The sequence below is a fragment of the Pinus tabuliformis genome, chromosome 2_2 (genome assembly GCF_031772625.1).
Source record: "Pinus tabuliformis cultivar Carrire ecotype Pingquan chromosome 2_2, CPIR1, whole genome shotgun sequence".
Classification (NCBI taxonomy): domain Eukaryota; kingdom Viridiplantae; phylum Streptophyta; class Pinopsida; order Pinales; family Pinaceae; genus Pinus; species Pinus tabuliformis.
Genome location: NC_142300.1, coordinates 207,898,845 through 207,916,295, shown reverse-complemented (window position 1 = coordinate 207,916,295; position 17,451 = coordinate 207,898,845). Strand labels below are relative to the sequence as shown.

Sequence of the window (17,451 nt, the reverse complement as noted above, 5' to 3'; positions counted from 1 at the left end):
TCATAAATGTTAAATAATAAATGATATTTAAAAATATACAAGAAAATAAATAAAAATAGTAATAACTATACTAAAGCTCTAAATAAGAATAAATAGAAATAAAACAAAGAAAACAATAAAAAAATCAGTAAAGCTATCAAAAAGAAGAAAATAAAACAAGAAAGCTAAAAATCAAAATAAAAGTAAAGAAATAAAACAAGAAAGCTAAAAATCAAAGTCGCATGTAGACACATGGAGTGTGTGCATGTGGTTCTCATCCAATGTTTGCTCTATTTATTAGATGGTGAGGAGGATGGGAGGCATTCCATCTTTCCAAGATTCTATCTTTCATTCTCTTGGTTGAATGGTGTTTTAAGACATAGGAGTCACTGGCAGTAGTACGTTGATTGAGGGCTCGGGGGTGGCCAGTTGTAGCAAGTCCTTGCACAATTGAGCCTACGGTTGGGTGGAGAGTCATCCCCAAAACCTTGTTGCGATAAGCCTACTTCTACGACAGGTAAGCACTATTCTTAGTTGAATTTAATGTTAATTAGAAAAGTTAATTAGATATTTATTTTTGGACTGTTACACTTTTCCTTCACTGTACTTGCGGTCCTGTGGGTATAGATAATTTTCAGTCTTCAAAGATGACCCAGTCTGTCAGATCTACAGATCTGATCATGCGCCGAGGAGATCTCAACCCATTAGTAGATCCGACTTGTAATCCTCATGTTTCTCCTTGATTTAGATTCAATTATCTCTCACAAACCGATCACAAGAATTTCAGATCTAGCTTGACTTAAGATCTTATGATTTTCACGCTTATCTAGCCAAATGATCTCCTTTGCTTTATATAGGCAAGCTCTTGCTAAAACCATGAATCTATACCATAGATAACCAATACAAGGGGCCCAAAAACATGGGGCTCAATAATAATAATAATATAAGACAATACCACTGACCAAACCATAGGATCAAATACGTCGGGCTAAATACTATGGTCCACCATTGGATTCCCATGTGAGAATACTTTTTTACTGCATGAAAGTGTGTGAACTAGGGTCCGCACCTTTTACATGGTGTACCTGCGGGTATGTACACACTTTATCTATGACATGCCTGCGGGTCCGCAGCTTTTGTACGGTGTACCTGCGTACCTCTTATTTTCTTCATTATTTGTGAGCTAATCATCAATCTCTGCTACTGACCTGTTGTACAGTGATCCATCACCTGTATGAGTTGTCATCAAGGACAACACTTTAGCCATAATGCCAACAATCTCCCCCTTTTGACTTGATGGCAAAGCTTACTTGTCATACTAAGAACTTGTCATTTGATTCCTTTGAACTGTCATGCATCCATGAATTATGTCACATCTGATATCTCTTCTGTAGATTCATCTGAATGTATATAAGTGAGATGTTCTTCTATGAGTGGGTTTCCATCAAGTACAATACATGCATCATAATGCCAACAATCTCCCCCTTTGGACTTGATGGCAACAACACCGAATCACTCTCCCCCTTTGACATCAAGGGCAAAGGGGTTATGCTCCCCCTGAGTATAAACCAGATCTGCTGAAGTCTCTGAATGAGATCCCCCTTTGTATATGCCATGGTGCACCAATCTGATCATGCTCTTTCTGAGAACATGCTGAAATGTCTGCTCTGCTATATAGTGCTGATCATGCTCAAGCTCCCCCTGACTGTAAGCAAGGTCTGCAAAAAAATTTCTACAAGAAGAACATGACTCTATACATCATAAATGACCTTCCTATCACCAAAAGACTCAATACATACATCCATCACCCAACCAAGTGGGGATACATCAGAAATATGAAAACCAAATACATTACATCTTCATCCCATGCATAGTGGGGAAACCAACATAGGTCGTTACATGACCTGAAGAGATGACTACAATAGATAGAGACACACTATTACATCATGAGTCTTGATATTACATTTATAACAGAGACCAATCACCTAAATAAGATAAACATCAGCAACAACATTGTATTATCTGCTCCATAGTATTTGTCAACAACAACTAGATCAGCAACTTGCATTAGTGCATGAATCATCAAGGTATGTCCGTATCAACAGAATTTCACATTCTATGAGAGAAACACCATAGCCATCCAGATCTTCATGAACCAAGTATCATCAATTGGGAATATCTGCATCAATCAACATATGAATGAAACACTCCTATCATCATATAGATAAGAGTTCATTATCATCATGTCTCCAGCAATGCAACTTTGAATAATCATCCATGTATCCAGCCAACAATCCTCATCCATATGTGCCAAGAATAATAGGAATCCTGCATCATAACTGTAATATATGATCTTTATGCATATGAAGACAGCAGCATATGAGTGACCCATCATCAAGAAGATGTGAATTCAAGCTAAGTGCTTCTCCTTATCCTTATGAAGATTACCATGCAAGCACCATTAGAGAATCAACCACAAATCTAATCCAAGAACCATGTGAGCAACTCATAATCATAGCAAGATGAATCATTTATCCATATAAGCATCATCACCAAGGACTATTAACCATAATGCCAGCAATGCATTAAGAGCATATGCTCCCCCTAAACATGTGCCATCTGTCAGATCTGATTATGCATATCAATAAGAAGTATCAAGACATCATCAGTATCAAGTTAGAACCAAAATACTTCTAACCATCATATCCACACATCATTAGCAAAATGCAACCATTATCAATTAGAGCAAAACTGATCCTTTTCTTGAATCTGTCCCTACTGCCTTTCTTCAAACAATCATATACGTGACTGTGCAGTAACAAATTCGCGTATATATGCAACTTCCCTTTATCAAGCTTGCGTAGGAGATTGAAGTTTTACACTTTCGGCTCCCTCTGTTATGTCTGTATGATGTGTTGTGCCGCCACTTTCTGACTGAACTTCCTATTTCTTCCATATCTTCAAGTGTGATGATGTTTTCTCCTTTTGGTGTGATGTTCGTGCTTTGTTCCTACATTCCTTTGCTATATGTCCAAGCTTGTTACATGCATAACATCTTACATGTTTCATATTCCTTTTGTAGCAATCAGCAGCTTTGTGACCAAACATATTGCAAGCAAAGCAATATCCATTAAAGTACCTTGACTGAGATGATCTGTTTGTTTGATGATCTTGAACCCTTCTTCTTCTACATCTGGCTGCAACATGTCCAAGGTTATGACATACATAACATTCAACATTATTCATAGGAGGAGTAAAAGATTTTCTTTGAAGAATTTCTTTCCTTGGTTGATGATGAGATTGACCTTTCATCTCTCTTATCTCCTTGTTGATCATTTTAGATTTCTCTTTAGAGTTCCTTGCCTCACCTTGTGAACTAGATTCACCTTCAACAGATTCATGAAAGCCAAGACCAGTTTTGATAGCAGGAGATCTTTGACTATTAAGAATATCATCCAAGACTTTAGTACTATCTTGAAAACGCAAGAGCTTATCCTTTTCTTCTAATTTACTTTTCAAGATATTTACCTCAACCTGAAGTTGTTCTTCTTTTTCTAGATATTGCTTCTTCATGTCTTCTTCAGCTTTCCTTTCTTCTTCCAACTGATGCTTTAGCTTGAGAATCTCCTTTTCTTGTTCTTCATTCAGATCCTGTTGCATTTGACAAATTCTGAAGGCACATTCTAGCTGAGATTTTAAGATGATAACTTTGTTTCCCTGTTTTTCAATATCTTGGACTAGATCTTTATTCTGCTTCTTTGATTCTTCAAGATCTTCCTTTAGAGAGCGGATCGTGGCTTCAAGACTTTCATAGTAACTGGATCTATCTCTGAGTTTCTTGATGGTTGTGTTCTTTTCATTGACTTCATCTCTTAGAGATGTTGCTTCAACCTGCAACTTTTGATATTTCTCCTTGAATAACTCTCGTTGAGCCTTTTGTCTAGTAACATCTTCTTTGAGGGCACCACTCTTTATGTTCAGAAGTCTTTCTTGTTCACTAATTTTGTTTGTCAGCCTGTTAAATTCTGCTTTTATTTGATATCCTTCTTCCTCACCCATAAGAGCACATTCAGTTGTTTCTTTGTCATTTCCATCTTTTCCAAATGGATAGATAGCTGGAACATCAGAGGATAGCAAATTCATACCTGATAGTTCATCTTCATTCTGAAATGATTCTGAATCTGAATCTGAATCTGAAGAGCTTCTTATACCTAATCCCCAATCGATTCTCCCACTGTCATAGTTCTTCTGAGATGTCTTCTTCTTCTTATGAGCTTTCTTCTTAAGCTTCTTTCCCATTGTTCCACGGATCTCCTTCAAGCGATCAAGCTTCTACCAAAGGACCTGCTCTGATACCAATTGTTGGAAATAATACTGAGAGGGGGGGTGAATCAGTATTATCACATTAATAAAACTTTTTCATTTCCATATTCAGATTCATATATGCTACTTCCACAACTTCTTATGATTCAGTTAGTTGATCCTTAATGAGTGCATTAGAACATTATCAACCATATTAACAGTAAACTGGTGCAGTAAAATAGAACAGATCATCACACATAAGTCACACACATGAACACCATGATATAAGGTGGAAACCCAATGTGGGAGAAAACCACCTGCTGCAAGTCATCTCAATCTTCTTCTTAATAAGAAAATCCTTTTACAATATTAGTACTGGTGCAGTCTTATACCAGTATGGGAGCTACAACCCCCTTTGCTCTTGTACTAGCTTAGATACTAGTACATAGGTGCCAGCCTACAATCTTCTCTCCTCCAGGTACCACGTTTCATACATTTTTAGACTGGATACACCTGAAGCACAACACATAATCTGAAGAGGCCACGTTTCATCCAATTTTCATACTGGACCCATAAATAACATTGAAGCTCATAATCAATCAATCTTCTGAATCACCCAATCACCATATACAAGTATAGCATGTGTGTCAACAATAAGATCATATAAGGATAAGTCATTATGAACCTGATCCATAAAACATAATCTATCACTTCTCAGACTACTGTTATCAGAACTTAATACCAGAAACCAGACATCACTTCAAAACCCAGAACACAGCAATGATAAACATGGGCAGCTAAATAGATTTCATCAAAAGTCTGCAGCTTCACCCATAGTACACCTGCGTACATCCGCACGTCTTCCTACTGCTTGCCTGCGCATCCCCGCACTGTGCCTTGCAGACTGCCTGCGCACCTCCGCACTGTGTGTAATAGACTTCCTGCGCACCTCCGCACCTTCTGCACTTCTGGGCCTGCGATCCTCCGCACCTTCAGTGCTTCTGGGTCTGTGTACCTCCGCACTTTTCCTTCACTGTACTTGCGGTCCTGTGGGTATAGATAATTTTCAGTCTTCAAAGATAACCTAGTCTGTCAGATCTATAGATCTGATCATGCGCCGAGGAGATCTCAACCCATTAGTAGATCCGACTTGTAATCCTCATGTTTCTCCTTGATTTAGATTCAATTATCTCTCACAAACCGATCACAAGAATTTCATATCTAGCTTGACTTAAGATCTTATGATTTTCACGCTTATCTAGCCAAATGATCTCCTTTGCTTTATATAGGCAAGCTCTTGCTAAAACCATGAATCTATACCATAGATAACCAATACAAGGGGCCCAAAAACATGGGGCTCAATAATAATAATAATAATATAAGACAATACCACTGACCAAACCATAGGATCAAATACGTCGGGCTAAATACTATGGTCCACCATTGGATTCCCATGTGAGAATACTTTTTCACTGCATGAAAGTGCGTGAACTAGGGTCCGCACCTTTTACATGGTGTACCTGCGGGTATGTACGCACTTTATCTATGACATGCCTGCGGTTCCGCAGCTTTTGTACGATGTACCTGCATACCTCTTATTTTCTTCATTATTTGTGAGCTAATCATCAATCTCTGCTACTGACCTGTTGTACAGTGATCCATCACCTGTATGAGTTGCCATCAAGGACAACACTTTAGCCATAATCCCAACATAATCAAGCTGAATAGGATGCAGTGATAGGTTTGTTAGTCAATTCCCTCGTTCATCGCATCCTTCCTCTTCATGTTCGTTTAGATTCCTTGCTACTTCTCATGCAATTGAGCGGTGTGTATCATGTGCATAACCAAGCCCTATTTTGAAAATATCTACAAGTTAAGTTGTTGGCACATGAATTTGAAACCATTACTTTCAGTCACGTGCCTAGAGCCCAAAATCACTATGTACATACCATTGTAAACAAAATGCTAGATTGGCATTTATGACATGTATAACATAGAAGATAACCAAACAAATGGCGAACCATCATCGTCATATAAAATGCATAATCATATTATGTATCATATAAGTGTTTGTATCCCTTAGCTCTAAATGCATCTAGTACGCCCATAGCATATTGGGGGGCACATAGGTCCCTCCATCTCCTTTGTAGGATTTCGTACCAAGTTGAGCTGAGATGCTTGAATCTGTTTTCCCAGTGCTCAGAACATAATGGCACTCCAAAAACCCCTCCTACTAAGGGGCATCATTCCCACCTTTTCATACCAGATCAGTATCCCATGCTTGGGGGCATGATGTTTTTCCCCTGGCCATCATCTCACATAAGTCTTAGCCTAAATCCCACCGAATCTAGGTATGGTCGATTATCCTCCCATTCCTTGGATAGATTGTCCTATCGGCCTCTTTGGTGATCCATATGCACATCACATATTACAGAAGTTCGATACTATATCTTCAAATATTATACTCTATGTCCACGTAGTCCCCTGTTTGTCTTAGTGGATGAGAATGATTCTAGACCTCCTATAGTAAATCATTCTCGTTTTCCTCTTCCCTTAATCCTTCACCAGGAACCATCGTTCCAAGAAGCATTTAGGCCATATTTAGACAAGTAAGGCCACTTGCTTGAAAGTTGTAGATCTCAATCCTGATGGTTGGATCGTCTACTATGATATCCACAAAATTTAGGGCCTTCTCCTCCTCTCAAATTGGAGGGAAAACATCCTTTTATAGGAAAACACAAAGTTTTGTGCTGCACACTATGACCAGACTATAGCTTCATTTGATGAACCATCAACACCATTGGAAATCTCTCATCGAGTATTATAATGGGTCTTCCTCAATTTTTGATGATTTGACACTTCACCAGGAAGTCATTTTTCCAAGAAGGGTCTCTTCGTTGCCTCTCAAAATTGAATTTATTCATAAAGCGACACTTTTACTTTGTGGTCCACCTCCTCTTAATAATTTTCCTACCATATGTCGACTTTGATCATGAGTAATCATAAGTTACTCATGTTTTGATGGTCCCCACAGAGCCCAGTCTATGTGGCAACGTCATTGAGTCACCCTTTTTCAGAGCATCCATGATGAGTCCCCCTCGCATTCATGGAGTATATTCCACATCCCATTCTATCATGTCATTGTATTCCATCCATATTTGCATACCGTTCATCCTATGTTGCTCATTTTGGCCTCCAATCATACTGTCCCCATCCCCTTCGGAGTTGAGTTAGTCACTGCCAGGTCAACCATGGACTTTATGCTCTGACAAGGGAAGTCATTTTTTTGTCCCTCAGTCCCACTTTTTCCCCATTATCCCTGGTGTCAGTCCATCATTCACATTACTATTTTCCCTTGTTCTTTAGTTGAGGATCCTCATTGCCTCATCTATCATAGACCCTATTCTATCGACATCATGTCATTTATTCCATAAGAATGGCCTAGAGGGAGGTGTATCACGGTTCCAACTTCCATTCTTGTTCAGTGCCTTGGATCGAGTAGAGGGTCTCACTATTGCCCTTTGACTTGGTTGTTTCATGTTCGTGATCCATACACTTGATGGTCCAGTGATGCAGCAGATTGTACCAATGATTTCCGGGTGTGTGTGAGACGTTTCAGACCTCATGAGGGGGTGGTCGTTCAGGAAGCCCCCACATGCCCAGATGCATACCTATTGTGCTACAGCCTCATATGTAGTTCTGTAGAGTTGATGGGTTCGGTTCCTACCGATCGCAGTGTTCATATCATGCATGTCTCCTCCAGATGATCCATTCAGTTTTCCAGAGCCCTTCCTTGTTCAGCAGGGCTTCTCTGGTTGTTATACCCTCCCTTCCACCCATTTTTTGAGGGAAGGGGCTTTATATCTCATGTAATCAAACATTATTGTATTCAGACTTGGATCATGTTTTTCCAGGAGTATTATGTATATGGGATACATTGTATTATTTTGCTGGCTTTGTTATGTTAGCATGTCATGTACCATTCAACATGTACTTCAATGTTGAGTTTTATATTTTTGGGAAAACCATTATTTTTGTACTAAGTTATCTCGGCACGTATGGGTATGCCTCCCCCACCTCATTGAGGTGCGCACCACAACATAAAAGGAGACTTGCATTAGTCTCGCCCCCTCTATCCCTATCCTCTTTCATTCAACTTTGTTGGTCTCTCTCTCTCTCTCTCTCTCTCTCTCTCTCTCTCTCTCTCTTTGACTCCCCTGTGGTGTCTAAGTGATTGTGTATTTACAATGTACTTCAGTCATACATTTTTCTCCTAACACTCATACGTTGGGGGCGAATTTGTTATCACCAAAAAATTGATCATCTAGACTAATTTACTATATGGATCGAAGTACACCATGTAAAGCCAATTTTACCATAGTAAATTTGCTATCACTATGAGAAATTACTTAATAAACCACCTTTGTTGAGTAATTTATAGTTAAAACCATGAAGAAGAATTAAATAAATCACTATTTGTTTAATTTTATTCTAGGAATAATTAATTTAACCATTGTTTTATTATTATTCCTTGTCATATTTGACCTAATCATGAAAGATAAATAGATAAATCATTAATTATTTATTTTTCTCCAAGAATAATTAATTAATCAGTAACTAATTATTATTCTTTGTCAAATTTGACTAAACCCCTTAGGAATAATTAAATAAATCCTTATTTGTTTATTATTCCTTAACTAATTCCTTGATATTATAAATAAATCATTTATTTATTTATTATTTCTAAATAAAAGTTTAAACACTTTCCCCCTCCTAAACAAATATAATAAAATATTTCAGGTTGTTATTCCAAGAATTGGATCAATAATATTTTATTATTGATCATTATTTGAGGATAACTCAATATTTTGTTATAAATAGAAGGGTTTTCCATTCATTATTCACTTTCTATTATTTTCATTATTGCACTCCCTGTTGTAACTCTTATTATTTTCATTTTCGCACACCATATTTTTGTTGGGTTTATACATTATATAGGAGAGAGACTCTACACAAGTTGAAGACGTTTGAGGATAGCCAATAACCCATCCCATAGAGGGGGACTGGTAAGATCTTTTTTTTCCCTTCACAAGTGTTATAATAAAGCTATTCTTTGTATATCTTGTTCCATTGGATGATTGGAGTTATTACTCTTTATTTTTGTTGTTTAACTATGATTGTGGCATAGATCCAAACATTGGTAGGTTTTGTTTCTATCAGTTGCTGTAGATCTACAATGTTTAGCAGTTATTTATATTGTTGAGATCATTTGTCATCCACAATCTTAAATGGGTTATTTTTGGACATCTTTTAGAAGAAAACACTACAACAGAATTCCTTGTCACCTCAAGAATCTAATCCAGAAACCCCTGAGAGTCTACAGAGGTTTGTCTTATATCTGTTGAATCTATTATTTGATCATGTTGCGATATCTCCTTGGTGTCATTACAATCCTTACGATTAACATGGTCTTCCTTTATATTTATCTCCTTGTACATCTTAGATTCCTCCTCACCAATTATTTCCACCCATGGATTCAAAAGGTGAGATCCCAACCTCTGCTCCAGGCCATCTAGAAGTTTCTGCTACTCAAACTCCTCATGTTGATGAAGAGAAAGAGCATGACTTTCCTCTAGAAGGCATTACTTTTATGGGAAGAGTCCCATATCACACACTTCCTGAAACCAGTGGGCCTATGCTTCCACATGGTTATACAACCTTAGCTCAGTTGGTTTGAGGAACTCCTAGTGATTCATCTATGTATCAAAACCATATTTTGTCATCAAATTCCATGCCTACTACTCATCCATGTATCCTAAACATGACCTCTCAAATTCATGTACAAACGGTTGTCACATCAATTCTCATTCAACCGAAAATTCCATTGCATATTGTACTGTCGTTTCAACCTTCTATTCGAGTTCAACCGACTGTTTCAGGTCATACTTCTATATGTTCCTCCACCCCTCCATCAAGTGGACATAATGTACCACCACCTAGGGGGAAAAATCCAAATAGTCCTCTTGTGTCAGGTGGAAGCCATGTGAGTGGATCACAAACTCACATGGTTGGAGTCAATAAACGTTATTCTGGTGGTATCCCTAGCCCTTTTGGTCCATCTGGTTCAGGTAATATCCAATATCAACAGCCTTACATGGCTCAAATTCCACTCCAATAGGCTTATGTCCCATATGGTTCATAAGCTTTGCAAAATCCATCTTACATTCCACAAGCATGAGCCTATGTCTAGCCTAGTCAATCCACTATTCATGGTGGATATGGTTAGATCCAATTCAAAAATTACCAATAACCACAGGTTATCTCTTAAGGAACTGTACAACAACCCTTGCAGCAGCTAGGGTAACTGTTACAACAGCAAGGGTAACCTTTACAACAGGAGGGGCAACCTTTGTAGTAGTATCAACAACCTTTGTAGAAGCAAACATAGTTTATTCAACAGCCTACTCAACCTTTGTATATGCAAGGCCAACCTTTGCAGCAACAAGGTCAACCTTTGTAGCAAGAAGGTCAACCTTTGTAACAGCAAGGTTAACCTTTGCAGCACCAAGGTCAACCTCTACCATATCAAGCTCAACTTGTCTATCAAAAAGGTCAACCCTTGCAGACACAAGGCCAACCCCTACAGTAGCACGACCAATCTCTTCAGGTCCAAGGTCAACAAGTCCAACAACCTTATAATCCATATGCCACATATAATGCTTATCAATGGCCTATGGTAGGTCAATATCAAACTTACCCTAGACAAAATCCACCTTATGGTTAAGGTACCCCTCAATGGGGCCAAAATCAAGTCCCATATGGTCAAAATTCTCCACTGTGGGGGTAGAACCCTTACCAGCAAGGTTGGAATCCATAGGTTGGGCCTCCTAAAATCCCTTACATGTTGTTTAATATGAAATTGACATTTTTAGCCATGTTGGAACTACCTAATATCTCAAGGCTTACCAATGATCCTATTCTTCATTCACGTTACTAGCCTCTAGTTCCTACTAAAATTCTGAGTGATTGCCCTAAATTTGAAGGAAAATCTAAAGAGGACCCTCAAGCCCATGCGATGAGATATCACTTGTGCTACTCTTCAAATTATTATGTTGACGATTCTATCTGTCTTCGCGTCTTTCGGAGAACCTTAACAGGTGTTGCCACAAAATGGTACATCGAGTTACCTCGAGGTACCTATTTCGACTTTAACTCTTTAGCTATGGCTTTCCTCACCCACTTCCAGGTACCAGTTCATTATGAAACTGGTACTCATTTCCTAACATCTCTTAAGCAAGATACTACGACATACATTTCTAATCATATCCATGATGGAGACGTTGATGTCGCCTCATCAAATTTGAGATTCCTAATGAGTTGTTAATTGAATGGTTCACAAAATCATTCGTAAACAATATTACTAAAGATATAACAATGGGTGGTTGTGTTACCAAGGACCAATCTATTTCTTGTTCCTAGTATTTAGAGTTAATTTATTCCCAATCTGGCACATTATATGAGATGTTGCTTTATGCTCCAAGACCATATTTGGAATATGGCTTTGTCACAACACATTTTCCCATAAGAGCCATGTATCCAATATACCTCTCAGGTGACCTCCTCTTCCTACGCTGAGAAGTGGATGTTCCCACATTCTCCTGTGCATCATCCAACAGTTTGTCAACCTCTCTGATGCACTTTTTTCCCTCCCTGGAAGACTTTGCCTGAGTGGATGTCTCCACTCCAGAATCCTCTACATGTAGCTGCTCCACATCAATCTAAGGCTCCTCGACCTTTGGAGCTAAAAGCTCCTCATCTGCATGTAGCTCGAGCTCCCTCTCAAGGAAACTTGCATGGCCATCTCCTCATCGAATCTGACATCCCTGTGAACCATTGTCATCCTGTTGGTCGGCAAGTACACTAGATAGTTGTGAGGTGTATTAGTGCACCCCAAGAATATCCCCAACTTTGTTGTCGGATCAAGATTCTTCCATGCATCTTTGGTCACATGGAAATATATCGATAACCCAAAAATCCTGAAGTGACCAACATCTTTCCTCTTACCGGAATAAGCCTCCTCTGGTGACTTCATCTCAAGTATCCGATGTGGGTTACGTTTATTAACATAAACCATTGTGTTGCATGCCTCAGCCCACAAGTGTAATGATAGGCCCTGATCATGCAACCTCACCCTAGCTACCCCTACTATGCTTTTTTTCTTCCTCTCGGCCACCCCATTCTGCTGAGGGTTATGGGGTGTCGTCAACTCTCGTTTAATCCCTTCCATTGCATAGAAGTTCTTAAACTCGTTTGAGACATACTCACCACCATTATCACTCTGTAGAGCTTTAACCTTCTTTCCTGACTCTTTCTCCACCAATTATTTAAACTCACAAAACTTTGTGAAAGTTTGATATTTTTATGCATGAAAAATATCCATCATTTATGAGAATATTCATCAACAAATATAACATAATACATGTCTTTGGACGTGGACGTTGTCAAGAATGGTCCACACACATCTGAATGGACTCACTCTAGAATATCCTCTACTCGATTGTCTTTGTCGTGAAAGGAATACTTGGTGTATTTTCCCAAAGTATTTTCCCAAAGTACACCCCTTGCATGTATCAACTTGCTCAAGCGTACGTTTAGGAAGACTGGTAGAGATTTGTTGCAACATCTTCAAAGCCCCATGATGCAAGTGGCCTAATCGTCTGTGCCACAACTCGCCAACATCTTGGTTCTACACCCTTTCTACTTTTTTTCTCAAAGAAGAACACTCCTCTACCTCCATCTTATAGAGATTCTTCACCCGAATCCCTATCTTCTTTACTTGACCCATGGCTATGTGTCGAAGGAACACCTTTCCTTTCGAGAAGATCACATCATAGCCTCTATCCTCAATCATGGCAATGGATACCAAGTTCTTCTTCAGTCAGGGCACATACATAACATTGTTCAAGGTGAATGGAGCCCCATGCTCCCTCTGAAAAGTAATAATGCCCAATCCAGTAACACTATACTTCATGTCGTCACCAATATTGATATGCTTCTAGAGATCTTTCTCCTCCAAGTCACTGAATAACTCTTTGTCGCCAGTCATGTGGAATGAAGCTCCATTGTCTAAGTACCATACACTTCCCATCATTGGTGACACCATGCATGCAATGAGGGAAAAGTCCAATTCGAATTGAGAGGCCAAAGCCTCACCCACCGCTCCTCTTGAGGACTTCTTCTTGGACTTCTTAAGTGGAAAATTTGTAGCAAAATGGTCGAGCTCATGACAATGAAAGCACTTAACTTTTGTCATGTCTTTCTTCTTACCTCCATGATAAGAATCTGATTTTGAATGGGAAGCTTTCCATTTCCCCTTTTAACTTCTAAGGCACAGTTCTCTTCATCATCAGTCTTTGATGAAGATCCATCCCTGGTGTTCCTCCTGATCTCCTCCTGCATCAAATATGACCACAGCTGTTCCCAATTGGTAGCTTCTCCAAAACATTGACAGAGTCCTGATAACTATGCCAACTCTTTAGGAGTCCTAGAAGAGCAAGACTCACCATATCATCCTCCACAACCATGATGCAAACACTTCCAAGTTCATCACAACATTGAGTGAACTTGGTCAAGTATTTTGGAATAGTCTTGCCTTTCTCCATTTTGATTTTTCGAAGTTTTTCCTTCAGTGCCAATTTGCTTTGGTCAATGTTATTTTGATACAAGTTCGTCAATGTTTTCCACTTAGCATGCAGATTTTCCTTGCCATGGAGACTCGAGACAATGTGGTCTCGAACTCCCTCAAGAATTATACGCCTCGCCTTTCCCACAGACTTCTTCCATTCATCCAAATTCTGTGCATCCAATTTTGTTGGCTTAGGAATTTCTTAATCAATAAATTCCTTCAAGCCATTATCCTCTAGCATAGCCTCCATTTTGTCCCTTCAGGCTATAAAATTTGAGCTGCCTTCCAAGGCATACTCAATCCACAAACTGTAGAACGCCATCTGTCGATCCTGAAGTATGTATTGAAAATTCGAATTTCACCTGTAACCCAAAACTAAAAACTTCAAAATATTCTTTAATGTACTATTCTCAAATCTGATACCATGTAGAAAATCTTGTAGATTCACAAGCTCATGCAATGTACTGAAGCACAGGACAAGAATCTACTTCTACTTTCAACCAGAAGAAGCCAATAGATCGATGAAAACAATATGAACAAGAAGAAGATAAATTAGTGGAACATAACACAAGATTGTATCTAGGGAAATTTGCTGCTCAAAACCCCGCTATATGTATTGCATATATCATAAATATGATTGAAGATACAAAGCTAATTCTCATTAGAAAAATTTTGCACAAGTATTCTCAACTCTCTCAACTCACAAGCTAGCTCTTGGCCAACACTTCGCCAATTCTGCAACTCTCCAAGCTCCTAATCTCTTGCATAATTCCTAGGATGAATAGCCTGAATTTAAAGGGAATTCATGCTTCCAAAACTGTGTAATCCAAACATAGGATCTGTTAGACTCCGTCTCATGTCAGAGATTGATTCTTCTTCAAAACCCTGTTTTGAAGAAGAAATCGTTAATATGTTGTTCTAGATTATGTAATTTGTTCTTCAGCTATCCAAAAGGCAGCAGCGACTTCAAGTTCCTATCCCTGCACAAGCACAATTCAAAGCATCATCAGCAATCAGAGGCAAAAAAGCTTTTGGAGAAGTCTCACTGGAAACACATTATCTAATGCCGCTTTCATACAAGCTTTTGATGCTAAGATAACAGTTGACAGATGTGTTCTACAAGATGAGCTTGCAATGAATCAGCTGAAGCACCATTGTTCATCAAAGCAAATTCCGTTGCCACAGTTTGGAATACATTCTGCTGTTAGAGTATGCCATGACTGCTTCAACAATTTTACACAGTCATCTTCAGCAAATACACAAACCAACTCCTATGGCATTGATAAAATGGCCTCAGATGACGATGATGCAACAGTTTCTGATGGCATTGATGCATCCACTGATAAATTATCCAGAGTTGATTTGAATGAAGTCATTTCACTATCAAAATCAGAAAAAAGCTCTTATGTGGGAGGAAACTTGAGTATTTCTCAGACAGTTGAATGCAAATGTGGAATGCCGTTATGCATATGTGAAGCTCCGGCTCCTCCTCAGGTCCAGCCTGAAATGTCAACATCTCAGTATTATCAGCGATCAAAAAAGGTTGTCCCTGCCCAACATACTCCATCTGATACGATCTCAAAGTCAACTGCAGGCTCATCTGGAAGTATTAGGCAAAGTTTATTCTTTACAAGTGGGCAAACAAATAATGTATCCACGGACAAAAGTTCTAGTAGTTATGAGACTAGTGGAGAGGGGTTAAGGGAAGCCATCAGGAACAATGATATATCTGCCGTCAAAGATCTTCTAATGCAGGGAGTAGATGACAATTTTGCTTCTATGCCGATAAGTTCTTTATTCAACAAAGAATTGAAGAGTGGATTAGAAGGTAAATTTGTTTGTTTTCTTTGTCAACATATCCAGCAAACAGACATAGGGTCAATTTCTTAATTTGTTTCGAGTTTGTTGGTGCGGTCGTGCATTATTCTCACTGCAGCGAACGCTACAAGAATATCAATGGCGTCTGCCGCATTTCTCCAAGGCGTTTTCTTGAGTGCCCATCGACCAGCCTTCTGCTGTATGCCCCGCCCTTCGGGTCCTCTCCATCCATAGCAAAATTCTTCGAACTTTGAGGAATGGCGGGCAGGATTTGAGGTTTAATTGTCTCAGGACAAGAAAGACGAGTTTTCTTTATTCCCCTGTTCGGGTTCTTAATTTTTTTTATTGGGAAAGCGCAAGAATTCACTTTCCCTGACGCATTTGGATCCTACAAGATTTTCGAGACTGGGGAACTTACAGCTGGCATATCTTTTCAACTGAGGATGTTGCTCTAGTTGTTGATCGATAGCGTTCTAGAGGCCGAAAGAATGGATGTTTATTGAAGTTGGACTTTCTCCACAATATCGAACCTGATGGATGCTACTATGGGCGCCGTAAGATGAGCAGGGAAGAACTTGAACGCATTTATGGAAGTGGGCATATAAGCAGAGATTATGCTTCGAATCTTGTTGGTCTTATGGACTTGTTTTGCTTTAGTGAGGCATGCCTTATATCAGACATTATTCAGCATTTTGTTGATGCAAGGTTGGACTCTTGAGGGAGAAACTCTATTGTATATTTCACTTGTATCTCTGCAATTTGAGGAAAAGGAAGGCCAGGGTTTTGCAGACATCATTGTGGATTCTTGTGGATTATTGTGTTGATGGTGTGTTTCCTACTTGTCATTGTAAGTGTGTTTATGTGTTCCATCTCTTATTCTATTGCTGCTAATTAAACAAAAGAAGTGATAAAGTTTGAATTCATGCATGCCATGCTCAGCTTTCAATTTTGTTTAATATTTATGTTTTCCACTGTCTAAAGAGGATTCAAAGTCATTGTTTGCCCTCTTTAGCTCCCTCTCTTTCTTCCTGGATCATCTTTCTCAGCTAAAGGCATCAGCACAAACTCCTACCTTGCCCCAAAGACCCACCTGCAAAAACTGAGCTCAATCCCCACACCCTGAATTGCACTCCCTCCAATTGCCACCAAAAACCCCAAAAACTTTAAATCAACCCTCCTCATCAGTTTACTAGCCTAATATTTTTGATCCTAATTGGTCAGCTCACCCCATTGAGAAAATACCTTGAGTCTGACCGGAGAGAGCCTTCTCCTTCCTCGTAGGGCTAGCTACGAGGTGTAATGGTTTGATGTAGCCTTGAGATTTGTCTATCTCAACCTAGGTGAAATTTCAAGCGCTAACAGGATCCATCTTTGATGCATGCATGATATTTACACTCCAGTAAATAATACCACTGATAGTACACTATCCTTGCACTCTATTCTCAACTGGTTCTTTCTCTGAACTAACATGCATGAGTTTCTCATGAGGGAATCTTCAGTTAATTGGAGTAGCACTAGTGGATACATTAGTGCACCAACTGACTGTTAGTCCTTTATTAGTTCCTCAAATAGTTTGGAACTAATTTAATTGAACTTAACTCAGTAAATTGAGTGATCTAATTTCCAACTCAATTTAAACTCATACTAGCCCCTAAAACTTAGGGTGA

The 17,451-nt window shown here is 39.0% G+C and overlaps 1 protein-coding gene across 1 annotated transcript; it reads left to right on the top strand.

Moving 5' to 3' along the window:
• The first annotated feature begins 15,100 nt into the window (after window positions 1-15,100).
• LOC149192070 (uncharacterized) lies at window positions 15,101-16,018 on the top strand. The gene is made up of 2 exons (XM_089406832.1): window positions 15,101-15,794; window positions 15,903-16,018. Exons 1-2 carry the CDS (start codon window positions 15,101-15,103, stop codon window positions 16,016-16,018), a joined length of 810 nt encoding a protein of 269 aa, XP_089262958.1.
• The last annotated feature ends 1,433 nt before the right edge of the window (window positions 16,019-17,451 follow it).

Excerpts from the sequence above, each read along its gene's own strand:
- LOC149192070 (XM_089406832.1), top strand. The coding sequence starts at position 15,101 with ATGAATCAGCTGAAGCACCATTGTTCATCAAAGCAAATTCCGTTGCCA. Across the intron at positions 15,795-15,902 it reads ATTGAAGAGTGGATTAGAAG|CGAACGCTACAAGAATATCA; the intron begins GTAAATTTGTTT and ends TTCTCACTGCAG.